At 41.7% G+C, this 15,660-nt stretch overlaps 2 protein-coding genes across 2 annotated transcripts; one reads left to right on the forward strand and one right to left on the reverse strand.

Moving 5' to 3' along the window:
- Positions 1–720: 720 nt before the first annotated feature.
- On the forward strand, positions 721–9,878 carry pdlim1 (PDZ and LIM domain 1 (elfin)). Its single transcript, XM_028604195.1, has 7 exons — positions 721–1,027; positions 2,117–2,268; positions 3,144–3,228; positions 4,510–4,694; positions 7,202–7,350; positions 7,759–7,876; positions 9,241–9,878. Exons 1-7 carry the CDS (start codon positions 935–937, stop codon positions 9,425–9,427), a joined length of 969 nt encoding a protein of 322 aa, XP_028459996.1. The 5' UTR covers positions 721–934; the 3' UTR covers positions 9,428–9,878.
- Positions 9,879–10,353: 475 nt separating this feature from the next.
- Positions 10,354–11,010, reverse strand: neurog3 (neurogenin 3). Its single transcript, XM_028604185.1, has one exon. It carries the CDS (start codon positions 11,008–11,010, stop codon positions 10,354–10,356), a length of 657 nt encoding a protein of 218 aa, XP_028459986.1.
- Positions 11,011–15,660: the final 4,650 nt, after the last annotated feature.

Genomic DNA, 15,660 nt, shown 5'->3' on the forward strand with positions numbered 1-15,660 from the left:
ATTTTTGAATGTGTGCATAGGCAATTCCGTTCTCAGATTAAAAGATAAGTCTGGCGTCATCCTATCTTTTTCTTGTTGTCAATAAAGTCCATGATAAAACCACAACCAATGCATTCATTTGGCTCTCGGCTCCAAGCCCATTAATTTCAACTGAAGATGTTTAATTTAAAATGGAGCCTAAATGTATAATTGTTAATTTTTTTAATTTTAAAGGCTCAAAAATGTCCTCATTAAGATGGTCACTGCAGTTTTTTAGCAAATGTTACTCAAACAGAAGTATCGGGGATTTGTAGGGGACTATTTTTAGATGCAGTCCGGCGGATTAATACCTACACATTTGGTGCGCTACATATTTATAGCAGCAGGACGTGTTTGTTTGACTCCAAACAAAAAACAAACGGGAGTGCCCATGTATCAGGGAACAAGTCACAGTGGAACTAATGTAGCCTATATGTGTTTTAATAGTTTGGCACAGATGAATATTTTTATTGGGCTTTGGATAAACATTTAGCAAATAATAGTTGGGTTTGGTCTTTTAATAAAAAATATGAAAGTCTTGGTCGTGGGTCCTATTGTTACTTGGCTACTATGAACAAATAACATGACAATCCTGGAGGTTTGGTCAGCCTCCCCACACACACACACACACACACACACACACACACACACACACACACACACACACACACACACATCTCGGAGTGATCCATTTTCTCAATACACGATCTTTGTGATTTCACTTCTCAGCGAGGAAACTTCAAAATCTATTCGTCCACCAACGACGGTCCACCCCCTCCTCTGATGCTGCGGAGCGAAACTCCTGGACCTCGAATCGATCGTTGCACATGTCATATGCAGCAGAAGGAAGTGAACTGGTACTCTGAGACAGATCTTGAAACACACAGTCGACTCTGTTAAAACCAACATTAACGGCATGCCTCTCCGGGTAGTAGTGCAGGGTCCTGGACCCTGGGGATTCAGGTTGGTTGGGGGAAAGGACTTCGACCAGCCACTAACTATTTCCCGGGTAAGTGTTAGCTTTTACATTGTAACTCGGTGTATTAACACACCTGGGCTTGTCACGACGAAACTTTAACCTCTCGTTGTTTCCTCTCTTCTTGACTGAGAACAGACTGTTGGCTATGTTAACAAAAGGCTAACGTTACTTCACAGAGGCTAAACTGATAGCACTGTAATTTAGCTAACGTGAACTGTTACAGTCTTGGTATGTTGTGAACTAGCTATAATTGTTACACTGTCGTATGTTGGGCTATACTTTCAGCTAGCGTTACTGACAATAATGACCTGTCCAGTGTAAAACAACATTTCCCTGTTTCATTTCAAGGTTATTTGAGATGCCTTTTTTTCTTTTCTTCTTCGATTAATATAAGTCACGTTAACGCTAACTGCATCTAATGAACAAAAAAAAAAGTAGTCGAAATATCATGTCTGCAGAATTTCTTATGTACTTGGGCTGTCGTCATATTTAACTTCAAGTTAAAAGCATAATACGGAAGGGGACAATTCGATTCTATTACTTTACAACAGCATGGTGTACATAAACGCGAAGCGCTCCTGTGACAGTAATGGATCAGAATATGACCCTCCACTGTGTACTCTGCCTGAGTGGCGGCTGCTGTTCCTGTTGTTCCAGTGGTCTCTCCACTCCACCCATGGAAAAGTGATTAGGAATTCCTGTTTTTCTCCGCTTCAGGCCTTTATCTGCCACAGAGTGTCTGCCCTCGAGGCAGCTCTAGCATGCTGGCTGAAAACACCTCTCTGCAAGTGGCTTTGCCCGTGTTTACTGAACAATGAGATGTGTGTTAAGAACCTTGAAGATCAGAGTGTAACAGTATAGCAGCAGGTTTAAGCTCTGGTTAGAAAAGAAGCTGTCGGAATAATATCTGACTGTAAATCAAAGGTGTGTTTCCCACATATTCGTGATTCAAGTTAGTTTGTGTGTAAGTGGTGTTTACTTTTTAAAGAATCTTTTCAGAAATAGATTTTTTTTTTTTTTTAAGACCGTAAAGGTACAAATACCTTTTTAAAACCTTATAATCCAAGCTCACACATATGCCAAAAAAGTGTCTTATCAGTTATGTCTCCTGTGTTGTAGGTCACCCCTGGGAGTAAAGCTGCCCAGGCCAACCTGTCTATAGGAGACATGATCTTGGCTATCGATGGGGAACCGACAGAGCACATGACTCACTTGGAAGCACAGAACAAGATCAAGGGCTGCATAGAGGAAATGGTGCTCTCCGTAGACAGGTAGGTTGTAGCAACATGTGCCAGTCTGATCCGCGTAGCCGCAGGCCTAAAAAACAATGAGTAATATGAGAAGGCTCAGCTGCAATCCAGGTGTTCCGGCAGTGACATTGTGTTGATTCATGGTTTTCAAAAGTCTCTCGTTTTTAATGAACTCTTTTAGTTTGAGAAGTGTATGTACGCAAAGCTATGTCATAATACTGTGTTGTGTCAGTGCATTACATCATAACTTTCTGGTAGCTGATGATTTGAAGCAGCAGGGATGTTGAAATCTACTCAACAGGTTGAAGCAAATATGTTTGTTCAAATTAAGAGGGAGGTAGGCCTGCACGATTCGGGGGAACAATATGAATCACAATTTTTTTAAATTTTTTTTTTTTTAGCTTAGAATTGATATAACGATTTTCTTCCACGATTGTTTTTCTCCCGAAGGGTAATTGCACACATGTACCATGACAAACCAAAACAAATTGGCAGTACCAAACATAGATTTTCTTTTTTTTTTGCGGCACCTATAGCACATTGCGCATCACCACAAGCCTGTAAACATAGCAGCTTCAATGAATAAAGAAAATAAAGTACATAATGGCCATTTAAGTACAGTAGGCTACCAAAAATAGTGACATATATCAACCTACCTACACCAAAATATAACGATTTATCGTGCAGGCCTAGAGGAAGACATGCAGGGTTAGGTAAAATATGGAGGAAACCGGAGCAGAAGAACATAACTGCAAGGGGTCTGTTGCATTCAAAGACACAGGCATAATGTCATGTTCATGTGCAGCTACACAGGTCAAAAGCAAAACAGGCTTGTATTTAAAGCAAATGTGTGAACAATTATTTTTTTGGCTTCTTGTGCGTCCTCTGGTCTGCAGGTCAGAAACTAAACTGTGGTCGCCACTTTCATCTGAGGAAGGGAGGACCCATCCGTACAAGATGAATCTTGCATCAGAGCCAAAGGTGTGTGGATGTGTGTGTGTGTGTGTGTGTGTGTGTGTGTGTGTGTGTGTGTGTGTGTGTGTGTGTGTGTGTGTGTGTGTGTGTGTGTGTGTGTGTGTGTGTGTGTGTGTGTGTGTGTGTGTGTGTGTGTGTGTGTGTGTGTGTGTGTGTGTGTGTGTGTGTGTGTGTGTGTGTGTGAGTGTGTGTGCTGTCTCGATGTCAAAGCAAGATGAGCTTTTAAAAATGACTCTCTCATTTGGCTTGAAATCTGGAATCTTTACAGGTAGCCACACAGTTACTGGAAGCCTGCATGCTCTTTTCCCACTGCGCCCACAAAGCCTTGTGGGTTGGTTTTTATTTCTTTATACTGCCAACGATGAAGTCATTGTTTACTTCCCAACAGGAGGTTTCCTAGGAGACGGTAGTTTGTCAGCCAAGCTCTGACGCAAGCCTCAGTTCCTGTCCCCGATGAGTGAAAAGTTGCGGCCAAAGTTTGAATCCATGTAGGAAACGTTGTGGTGTGTGTATTAGGCTCACAGGTGTTGTGCATTTTTCTCACACACACACAATTCATACGCTTCTCTGGAGTCTGTCACTTTGATGTCTCTTCACCGTTTTTATTACTTTTTAAACCATTGTACTTTTTAGGCTTTTGGTCTATGCTAGTGTTGTCAGGCTTGCAGAGACTCTGGGGTATTCTGCAATGTAATTGTCAGATGCTTGAAGCATGAGCTATATCTGGAGGCATTTCCGTGTTCCCACTGTGCTGCATGAGCTAGATTTGGCGGTATTTATGTGCCCACTCTCATGGCATGCCAGTGCCATGACGCGTTGGTCTTTAAAAACAATTAGCTATAATTAAGGCAGAATCCGTAGTCCTATATTATCCTGCTGAATGATGTGCGACATTGAGTCCAAGTAGAAGCAGCAGTTGAAGACACATACGTTTTTGACGTTTTCAGTTGAAAAATATTTTCCAGTCTCAGTTTTTTAAAGTATGCATTTGCAACATTTTTTAAAACACTAGAGGTTGGGTGTTTTCAAATATGGAGTAATCTACCAAACTGTCATGACATCAGTTGTGTGTTTGTACATGTGCAAACGCATAAAAAAAAAAAACATTCATAATTCCAGTTCATCTGAAGGCGTCAAACGTTGTGACCACCATTGCATCAAGTTTGCGCTACGAGTGTTGCATGACAGTGTGCGAGTTATTTCACAAATCTCTGCACTCCCCTTAAACATTTTTGCTTGGTTACTCCCACAAAGCTGTTAACTGTATCATGTCACATTCATTTACAGGAGGTGAAACACATAGGCTCGTCCCACAACAGAAGTGCTCTGCCATTCTCTGGTTTTGGCTCCAAAGTTGTGACCAACCAGTACAACAGCCCATCGGGTCTCTACTCTTCAGAGAACATCAAGGACTTCAACTCGGCTGTGGACGAAGTTAAAACCATAGCTACAGCTAATGAGTCCAACAACAAGTAAGATACACCTTAGAGATGACCCCACTTTAGACCAAGTGGTCCAAGTCGAGACTTTTAAGAGGGTTAAGTCTAGACGGGCCCCAAAGCAAATGATGACCTTAAATTGCTCATATTATGCTTTTTGGCTTTTTTCCCTTTCCTTTATTGTGTTTATATATCTTTTTTTTTGTGCACGTTATAGGTTTACAAAGTGAAAAAGCCCAAAGTCCACCCCAAAGGGACTTACCATCTCCAACAAAAAACACTGTTCACAAACTGCTCCAAACAGCTCTATTGTAGTCCAGCCTTTACTTCATGAGTCACTTTGTAACACCTGTTATAATACTCTCCTAGCTGCTAGCGTGGCACGCCCTCATGCTCTTCTTCTGACTGGCTAGTAGTCCTTACCTAGCTACTGCTCATGTGCGACTCCCAACAAAGATGGAACAGAAGTGAGATGCCTCACTCTGCAGCTAAAACAGAAAGCTCAACACACAGGGTGAAAAGAGGAGCTGCAGCAATGTGCAGTACGACAAAAACATTTTTTTTATTTTATATAGGCCTTAGTGGTCCCCTAATACTGTATCTGAAGTCTCTTTTATATAGACCTTAGTGGTCCCCTAATACTGTATCTGAAGTCTCTTTTATATAGATCTTAGTGGTCCCCTAATACTGTATCTGAAGTCTCTTTCCTGAAATTCAGCCTTGGTGCAGAATTACAGCCACTAGAGCCAGTCCCACAATGAGCTTTCCTCAGTATGTGCCATTTCTGTATCTGTAGCTATTGAGGAGGAGAGAGGGGGGGGGCGGCAAGGTGGAGGGAGGGGGTGTGTCCTTGACCAACTGCCACTTTGCCCGTTTGAAAGCCAGGATGTCTCTCTCTCATGGGTGGGCTAAATTCTCTGGGCGGGCAAAGCAGAGAAAGGGGAGGTAACCTTGCTCCTTATGACATCATAAGGAGAAGATTCCAGATCGGCCCATCTGAGCTTTTATTTTCTCAAAGGCAGAGCAGGATACCCAGGGCTCGGTTTACACCTATCACCATTTCTAGCCACTGGGGGGCCATAGGCAGGCTGGGGGAACGCATATTAATGTTAAAAAACCTCATAAAGTGACATTTTCATGCCATGGGACCTTTAACATTGAAGCTACTTTTTACTGTACATACCTTTTTTTTTTTTTTTTTTTTTTTTTTTTAATTCAAAAGCACTATTCTAAAACTTTGATTAAAGAGGTCCAATGTTTAATCCTAAAAGAAAGAATCACAGTGTATCTAAGAATCAATTCTTGTATTGATTGAAACCCCATAGGTCACTGGTTGCTCTGCTTCTAACTGCTGAAATAAGTGGATTCTTAGTGTCTGATCAGTTTGCTCAGCACATACTGAGCTTGCAAAAATTAGGCCGACTCCCAAAGGCTGGGGGATACATGTCTCTACAAGTCCTAGTAATGTGGATATGAGGAGGTCTTCACTCGGCTTTAGTTGGATCATTTTAGAAAATTGTGCTGCCTTTTAAGACCTGGAAGAGATGACGATTTAGTGCAATATTAATTAAGCATGATAAACAAAAGTGAAAGGTTTTATGATCTCTCTCTGACTTTTATAGTCATGTTTATGTATCGACATCGGGAATCACTAAAGACAGTGTTTGCTGTTTGTCTCTGTTGTGGCAAATTTGTAATCCCACTCTGACAGCGAGGAACGGTATTGTATTGTACAGTATTGTCACACTGTTAATGCTCGGAGCATGGCACACAAGAGAGAGGTTGGTTAGTAATATGCACGCTGATGGGATGGAAGCTTACCCTGGAAATCCAGAGTTCTCCTGATGAGCACAGTTTGAATTTGCTCAGCGAGTCACTCTGGCATTGAGTATAATGATGCTCATTAACTATGCCCTTGTAGCCGAGCTGCACCAATCACATCGCTGTATCTGATATAGGCGGGCCAGAGGCGAGCTAAACAGATGACGACCGTTTAATCTACCAGTTAGCTCCGCAGGTAGCTAAGCGTACGGGGCTCTGGATACGTCGCCCCGTGTATTGTTGTGATTGGTCGTAGTGTTGTCCAATTGCGTGCAGTGAGATTTTCAAAAGCATGCTTGGTGCCGGCCCTCGAGTTGGGCCATTTTCATTACTCAATGCCAGGCCCTTAATCTTTCGGATTTGGGTCTGGATTTCCAGGCTAATGGAAGCTGCTCTCTCTTTTTATAGCATGGCTTGGTCCTCCCCCTCTGGACTCTTTCAGTTAGTAGCTTGCACGCCTTTGTTTTCAAGACAAAGGGCTCAAAAGCTAAAGGTCAGGATCTTCCGATGACATCCAGGTGGGCCACGGTGCCTTAGTAAATGCAATCAGGCCAAGATTCAGCATGATTAAACACAAGAGAAGATAACGTGATGTAGTATGATCAAATTCCTTCCAATAAACTTCCGATTTCCCTTACAGGCTCCTAAGAATGGTTTGACATGTCTGACCCCTGTGCCTCCTGTAGACATAACTGAAATGTGCACACTTGCTTTTGTAGAGCTCCATCAGATCCATCGCAGACGGGCAAGCGGCCGCCTGTTGCAGCCGATTCTGAGGTTTACAAGATGCTGCAGGAGAACCAGGAGTCTGATGAGCCTCCTCGACAGTCGGCTTCATTCAAAGTGCTTCAGGAGATCCTGGAGACGGGTATGGATTCTTCGTATGACCCACAGCTTCTCCCCGAAGACTAGTCGCGCTTTACTCGTTGAGAGAGAGAGAGAGAGAGAGAGAGAGAGAGAGAGAGAGAGAGAGAGAGAGAGAGAGAGAGAGAGAGAGAGAGAGAGAGAGAGAGAGAGAGAGAGAGAGAGAGAGAGAGAGAGAGAGAGAGAGAGAGAGAGAGAGAGAGAGAGAGAGAGAGAGAGAGAGAGAGAGAGAGAGAGAGAGAGAGAGAGAGATTTTATCTGTTGCTTGGGGTTGTTTTTTCGTTCCTGATGAGCCATTGCTTAAAATTACAAATTCCTAATGAAAACAAGCAGTATAGATATGTGTCGACTTTGTGAAAGCTCAAAGTATGTTGAGATTGTGTGTGTGTGTGTGTGTGTCCGATGTCTGTAGGTGACCCTGATAAACCGTCGGGGTTCAGGAGTGTGAGAGCACCCGCAACAAAGATTGGCTCATCAGTGGGAAACACCGAGAAGTTACCTGCCTGTGACAAATGTGGATCCGGGATCGTGTAAGTATTTTATGATTCCTCAGTACTGTTTAACAGATGACGTGTTTATCTTGCAGCACTGAGGAAGTGTACCAGAGCCATTTATGGCTTCATGGGACTCCAAACCTCCAGCATCAGCCCTGATCCAGTGGTACCTGCTGCTGCTGCTGCTGCTTATCACTGCTGCTTATCCCGCTTAGTGTTTTAACACTGAAAACATCCACATTGTGACTAAATGTTGTGATTGAACACTAAAGGCCCCAGAAGTGTCGTCATCTCTGTTTCGGAGTTTGTCTCCATCTTGTGGCTGAATCTGGTTGAGACGAAGGCAGCAAGGCCTGTTTCTGCTGTTGCTACATTAGTGGATTTCCCCCGAAACATATTTAATACAATGTTTTGAGTTGGCTTTACTGTTTTGGATTCAGTATCCCTTAAAATATGTGTAGTTACTTGTGACAGATGTTTTTCAGCAGCAGAATAATAATAATAAATAGGGAATTTTGCTCACATAGATCTAGTTAAGATCTACTTACTTGGGGTCCAATTATTGTGTGTGTGTGTGTGTGTGTGTGTGTGTGTGTGTGTGTGTGTGTGTGTGTGTGTGTGTGTGTGTGTGTGTGTGTGTGTGTGTGTGTGTGTGTGTGTGTGTGTGTGTGTGTGTGTGTGTGTGTGTGTGTGTGTGTGTGTGTGTGTGTTTTAACTATTTTGTCTGTCTCTCTACTATCTGTAATATAGGCATACAAATGCCAAAACCTTTAAGATATAAGGGCTAATGTATGTGCATGCCCTGTTCACAGTTTAGTCTGTTGCATTTTTTTTTCATGGTTTGGGCCCCTTCGTTCCAGTTAAGAGAGATCTTAACACTACTGCGTACAGTGGTGTTTTAGACAATAGTGTGCAACGTTGTGAGTTTGGCAGTTTGGGGAAGGCCCTTCTCCTGTTACAACATGACAATGCTCCCGTGCACTAAGCCAGGTCCATGCAGGAATCAACCCTATCTAACACCTTTTAGGATAAACTTGGAACACCAGCTGCGAGCTAGGCCTCGTCACTCAACATCAGCGGGCGACCTCATTCATGCTTTGGAGTCTGAATGGGAGGAGATCCCTGCAGCCAGGTGCAGACCTGTTGGGGAAAAGCTACCCAGAAGAGCGGAGGCTGTTAACAGCAGCAGATTGATGATTGACGTTCAGCAATCACATAATGGGTGTAATGTCCTGGCATCCAAATACGTTTGGCCATGGAGTGTAGCTCCTAAACTTTTGCAGTGCACATACCATAGAAAACTGACCCAAATCCTTTAAATCCAGTTTGCGAATTAGTGTCTGGATAACTACTGTAGATCATTTTGTGTTTAATCAACGGATGTGATCTCTCTTCTTCAGGGGGATGGTGGTAAAGCTGAGGGACAAGTTCCGTCACCCTGAGTGCTACACCTGTACAGACTGCGACATCAACCTAAAGCAGAAGGGACATTTCTTTGTGGAGGACCAGATTTATTGTGAGAAGCACGCACGCGAGCGAGTGACCCCGCCTGAGGGCTACGACGTGGTCACCGTCTTCCCCAAGTAGAGCGCCCGCTAAGCTCCGCCTTGGACTGCACGCCATTTAAATAATCCAAGACATTCAACAGTTAGCTCGTGCTACTCCTAATATTATAAAATGGTCTTCTCTCGCATTATGCTTCAGTGCAGTCACTGGTAGGCAGGGCAGTAAAGACCTACATCTTTGAAAATGTTGATTTGCACATTGACTTTGGCATCTACGAAAGGAAAATCTATGAATACAATGAGATGATGGCATTCATTTTTTTTTTTTCTCCATTTAAAAAAAAAAATAAAAAAATCATTTTTTCATTTGAAAGACAGCCACTGTGTTTAAGTAATATTTGTCTTTGTGTATGTTCTTATGAATCATGGAAACAATGTTTTCTACAGTTTTATGAAATAAATAGACCGACTTTTTATGCAGCAAAAACACATTTGATTACAATTACCAAATAAATATGTTTAGCTTAATCCAATGATCTTGTCTTCTTAAATCATTGACTCTGCTTCATGGTATTTTAGTGAAACTGTGATTGTAAGATTGTTCTGCATAAACTGAGTGCAACATGGTCATGAAATCACATTCTAAAACAAATAAACAGCCTCAAATGACAGTTGATGCATACTTTGCAAAGTACAGATTTTCTTTTGTGAACTCAGTTTAAGTGCTTTTTTAAAGAATACATTTACAGCGAAGCTAGAACACGCTGCTGCACTGAGCTGTATGGGCAGAAGCATGTTAAGTTTTTGGCCAATTAGGATCACTGCAGGGGGTTTTGCCCCTGATTGCTGATGGGTGAAACTCCTGCTCTGACACCACTGATCCGTTATCCGTTATGTGTCTGGAAGTTTAACACCCACAGATGGAGAGCAGCGCAGCAGCACTGTTCTGTGTCCGTAGGCCAGCCACTCAGAGTTCCAATATAAAAAGATAGTCGTGATCATGAGAAGTCAACAGTACCAGCAGTTTTTGACATACGTTTCACCACAGAATGACTTCAAATAAAACGTAACGGGGATAACGCTGGATTCTTCTTTCGATAAAATCGTGTACTTCATTTGATGAGCGGAAGTGTAAGAGTCTCTTGGGTCAAAGTCAGCTGAAGTCCCGTAACCGGACTCTGCAGATGACACGCTTGTCGGGCTGCTCAGATCAGGCGCCGCGGGCAGGTACTGCGGCGTGTGTCCGTGTTGGTCGGCCATGCGCAGAGTCTCGGTCAGAGCCCAGATGTAGTTGTGGGCGAAGCGCAGAGTTTCGATCTTGGTCAGCTTGGCGTCCTCGGGCAGCGCCGGCAGGATGCTCCTCAGCGCGTCGAGAGCGTAGTTGAGGTTGTGCATCCGGGAGCGCTCTCTGTCGTTGGCCTTCATTCTGCGCCTGCCCCGCTGTCCAGACCGCCCACATCTGCCTTTGTGTTTTACATTTGTCACTGAGGACGCTCCGTCTCCGGTAACAGTCAGTGGTTTTCTCGTCAGGCTTTCACCGGAGTCTTCTGACGGGTCACCAGCTTCATTAACGGGGCTGCGAACAGTCTGAGGAAACCTGTTGAGCGTCACTGCGTCTCTGGATGTGCGCAGGTGATTGGGGGCGCACGGCACTTTAGGAGACATCCTGAGCAATTGAAATAGAATAAAAATTCTGATGCATAACCACAAATATTAAAGAGCATGTACTACTATTTTGCAATCATGATTAATGTCTTAAATAGTAATTAAATCATGTTTTGTTTCCAAAGATTCTTCTGAACTCTTTTCAATAAGCCTCAAACACACACACACACACACACACACACACACATATATATATATGTGTGTGTGTAACATATACACACATATATACTTTGTTTCCAAAGATTCTTCTGAACTCTTTTCAATAAGCCTCAAACACACACACACACACACACACACATATATATATATATATATATATATATATATATATATATATATATATATATATATATATATATATGTGTGTGTGTGTGTGTGTGTGTATATATATATATATATATATATATATATATATATATATATATATATATGTGTGTGTAAGTCTTCCGCTGTGCTGAAATGATTTCACTTATTTCCAGTGCAGGTTTTCACCTCTAAAATTATTAAAGTGATTAAATAGAGACATGTAACTGCACTAGGCCTACTATCTAGAAAATCAAAACGGATCAAATACCAGATTTTGAAAAGCTTCAGAAGGATTGCTATATTTGCACTTACTTGACAGGTGATGTTTGTATAAAGAGACAGCCAGTTGTCCTTGTGAATCCTCTTGTAGTCGGAGGCAGCAGACACTGTATATGTGCAGCTGACAGTGAGGGATGGATGCGCATCTCTGCTACTTTATATGGCCTTTATCTTATCTTTTTGCACGGTGGACGCCTGAATCAACAGCGCCTGTCAAGGGGGCCAATCAGCTTCCAAGCAGCGCGTCCTTCACCCTCTCCCCCTTTCTCTCTCATTCTTCGAACTGCTGTATTTCTTTGTGTATTCTTTGTCATTTTCAATCAAATACATGTGCGTGGTAGAGTGCCACATATGTGTGCCAGGTTAACCACAAAGCACATTTTAATTGACCTTTCCCAAAAGTCTGTCTTTAAAATCGGGGAGCATTCAGGACCACTGCTGGTTCTGAGCTGCTTCTTAGGGGATCTTATTGTAACTGTTAATAATATCTACTGTTAATTATAAAGTAATAACATCCTGACAGTCACGCAGTCGTTACTTCACCTCACAGAGCCAATGCTGGATGTCTAGGTAGAAAACACAATTAGGAGAGGTTTTTCTAAAAAAAAAAGCAACGGAGAGATAATCATTCAGACCCCAAACTGGACTGCATTTTGCCATTTAGATTTCAGCCAGAGTGCAGGAGCTGGAGAGTTCCAAGCATAAAAGGAAAGGTACTGACATAAACTAAAAATATATTAAAAATATAAATATATATGTCTTCCTTTTAAACATAGAAATGATTCATCCACAACCAAGCTCTATAAGAATGACCTGGTACAGTGTTCAGCTTTATTGGAAGCTCTCAACGCACTTTGTTGGCATCAACAATGTCTCTGTGTTGATAAAGAGACTCTGGGAAGTTGTCGTATCTGTGATGCTCAAATGTTGTGGAATAACAATTATGAAATTGTTATATTTCTCTCCAGATTTTTTTTTTTTTAAGCACGAGCTGTGAGTTTGCTTTTGCAAATGTTATGAGATCTCTATCTTTAAGGACACTTGTAATGCCACATTTTACGCACTCAAAATATTGGCACATGCCGTGCAGGGTACATAGTAGTCATGGTAACATAGAAAAACTGGCTTCTAAAATCAACTTCAAATGCACCACAGTAGTAAAAATGCATGTACAAACAGCAGCTCCGCAATTATTTTCAAATAAATAGTTTATGATGAAGTAAGTTGTTGCGTATTTTTGATTGTAGCATACAGTATAACGTGACCTGGTGAGGTTGGCATATAAGAACTTCAAGCTGCTGCATGTTGGTCCTTACTGTCTTGGTGACATTATTGTCATTGTCTCTTTGTTAATATCCGAAAATGGGATCTATATTAACGAAAATGTTAGTTTTAATACCACATATATTCGGACAAACATTTGCTTAATGCGTTAGAGCGCAAAGCTCAGGTAGTTGGACAAAGGCAATTACGCATGGGGCCACCTACCATAGAGTATTTGAGAGGGTGAAACCCGTTGTGTGAACTGATAGTACAAAGGGTCCTGTTGTGTGCCACAACAATAAAAACTCGATTTCTTCTCTAATGTGAGCCTAGATGTGCGCGCTATGACATCTCCAAAAACATGGCCACTATCGCCACAACTCGGGGGCGCATTAGATTTTATAATGTAACTCTGCTTTTAGAAAGTTAAAGATTAGTAAAATGTGTCAACAACATGCAGACCCGTTTCAGCTCTGGTGAGGGGGAGAGGGGGAGTGTGGCAGAGCTCAAACATGATTTACAATTGCCAACAAAGGATCACAAAAAGCTCTCCTTAACTTTCTGTCTAAATATGTGTTTTGGGAACAATCTGATAACCATATGCTTTCAATAAACTGGACAAATACACCAGTGAGATACGAGATGGTGCCTTGCTGTTATAAAAGGCAGGAAAAGTCTAAAGTAAACTGAATATTAACACTTTACAAATAATCATTGATGCCAAATCCATATTCGGATATCATGGACAGGTGTGGGTTTGAAGTTGTCAGTCTCTTTCCTTGATTTTTATCAGTGTGCTGTAGCGTCCTGCTTGTTATGCAAAGTGTAGGCAAACATAAGCGCCCAGTTGCTGTGGAAATAGCAGATATCGGAGCAGACTTGGTACGAAAAGTGATTTAACAATATTTAACAATAAACTGAGCAAGCTCCAGAGCAGGTGATACCTGCCCGCTGCTGCTGATTAATACTTCCTCTACTACTTCACTTTACAGTCCCCTTTGCTTATTTATTAAACGAAATCTATTTATTATTATTTTAGCAAACAGAGGTACCAGGTGGGGCTTTATTTTCGTCTTCAGCTTTTTGTTTGAAGGACGTTTTGAGGGAGGCAATCAAAGTCCAACAACTCGCTGACCAGATTGTTGTCATCCCAAACTAGCAGCGAAGCCATTCAATTCCCCCCCCTCTTCTTCTTTCTGGCAAAGAGCTGCCGGGAGAGAAAAAAAAGAAAAAGGAAACTTCTTCAAGAAAGAAAAAACATCTTAAAAACATTTAATTGCAACCCGGATGCCATATGTACACCTCTTGTGAAACCCCTCAACAATGTGACTGCCTTTTAAAAAGTATGGAGTGCGCCTTTGGAGACTTGTGCGCTTTTGGTGAGGTGCGCGCGCCGTGACCAGAATGACCCCGAACACACTTTACACAAGAAGTAATTCACTTTTAATGTGCTTTGGAGTTCCCTTTCACAGGCAATGCATTGTACCTCTCACCTCAGCTTTAGAAGACAGTGTACACCAATTACAGAGGAATAGCTGTCCTATGGACACGGTTTGTCTTTTTGTAAAGACTTGAAGCACGAATAGAGCTGTGGCTGCAAGTCGCCCTCTTTCACCCAATGCAGAATGTTTTTTTTCTTCTTTCTTCTGATAGCTTGTTTACGGTTAAACCGTGTGTTCATTAGTGGGTTCTTTGTGGACAAAAGTAATTTTCTACAAATGGATGAAATCCTCAGAAGACATGTAACACTGAAGCTACGTTCATTTTTAAATCTATAATTTAGCCATCGAAGATTAGACTTTTACTATGCAAAGCTCATATTCCAGGAGTTCTTTCTTGCAGGGCTTTTGATTTTAAAGTCTCAAGTAAAATCCAATAGTTCTGCGATGAATGGTGTCTAATCTGCAGAAAATATTTGGTATACCTTATTTCATGTTTCAGTATTCTGCATTGCCAACGAGTAAATCTACCATAAACAAATGTTCTTTTGGCTGACTGGGAAGGATACTTTGTATGGTCCCTTCAACAGTAAATGGACCTATGCTCATTTTCTCACAACTCTGGTATTAAAATTACTCATGAAATTAACAGCATGATTAATTGTTCGGGGAACGCAGCCCACTCTGAAGTGTGATGGCAATTGCCTATTGTATCATCTATAATTGCTTGGGATAATTAGCCTACATATCTTTAGTGAAAATTAGAAAATATCTAACAAATACTACTAATTATGGTCATTTTCAAAGTGTGCGTATGGATCTCAGTGGTGCACAAACTATTCAGGGCCCCACTGTGGATCCTAACCATCACTACACACCTGCCCTTATAAAGGATAATAATCAACAGCCTGTCACGTACAGTTACAACCAACTTGTACACCACTTTTAGCTCACTGACTGAATCATTGTTTCAAAACTGTTGGTCCATCCATATTACCTCGGGAACGATTATTTGAGTAATACCTTTTGTTGTTCGATATGGCAAAATGTCTGCAGAATTAATACTAAAGAAATGAAGAAGAAAAAAACTTTCCCTTTTAAAAGACCAGAATTACCTCAACTAGAAAAAGGGTTTGTATCTGCAGCATTATGTCCTCATATCATGTTGTTGTTGAAGGTGTTGGTGTAGTACCAGGGCTCGGCTGCTGGGAGGCGCTGTTTTCACTCCTGGACTATGTAAAAAAAAAAAAAACAGGTCTGATTTTGTTTAGCTCATGATACGTTTGAGTTGATGATTTCATGTGGAGAAACAAAATGTACAGACAACATAACGGAGCTGTTATACATACATCAACTGAATGCA

Source organism: Perca flavescens, chromosome 17 (genome assembly GCF_004354835.1).
Source record: "Perca flavescens isolate YP-PL-M2 chromosome 17, PFLA_1.0, whole genome shotgun sequence".
NCBI lineage: Eukaryota > Metazoa > Chordata > Actinopteri > Perciformes > Percidae > Perca > Perca flavescens.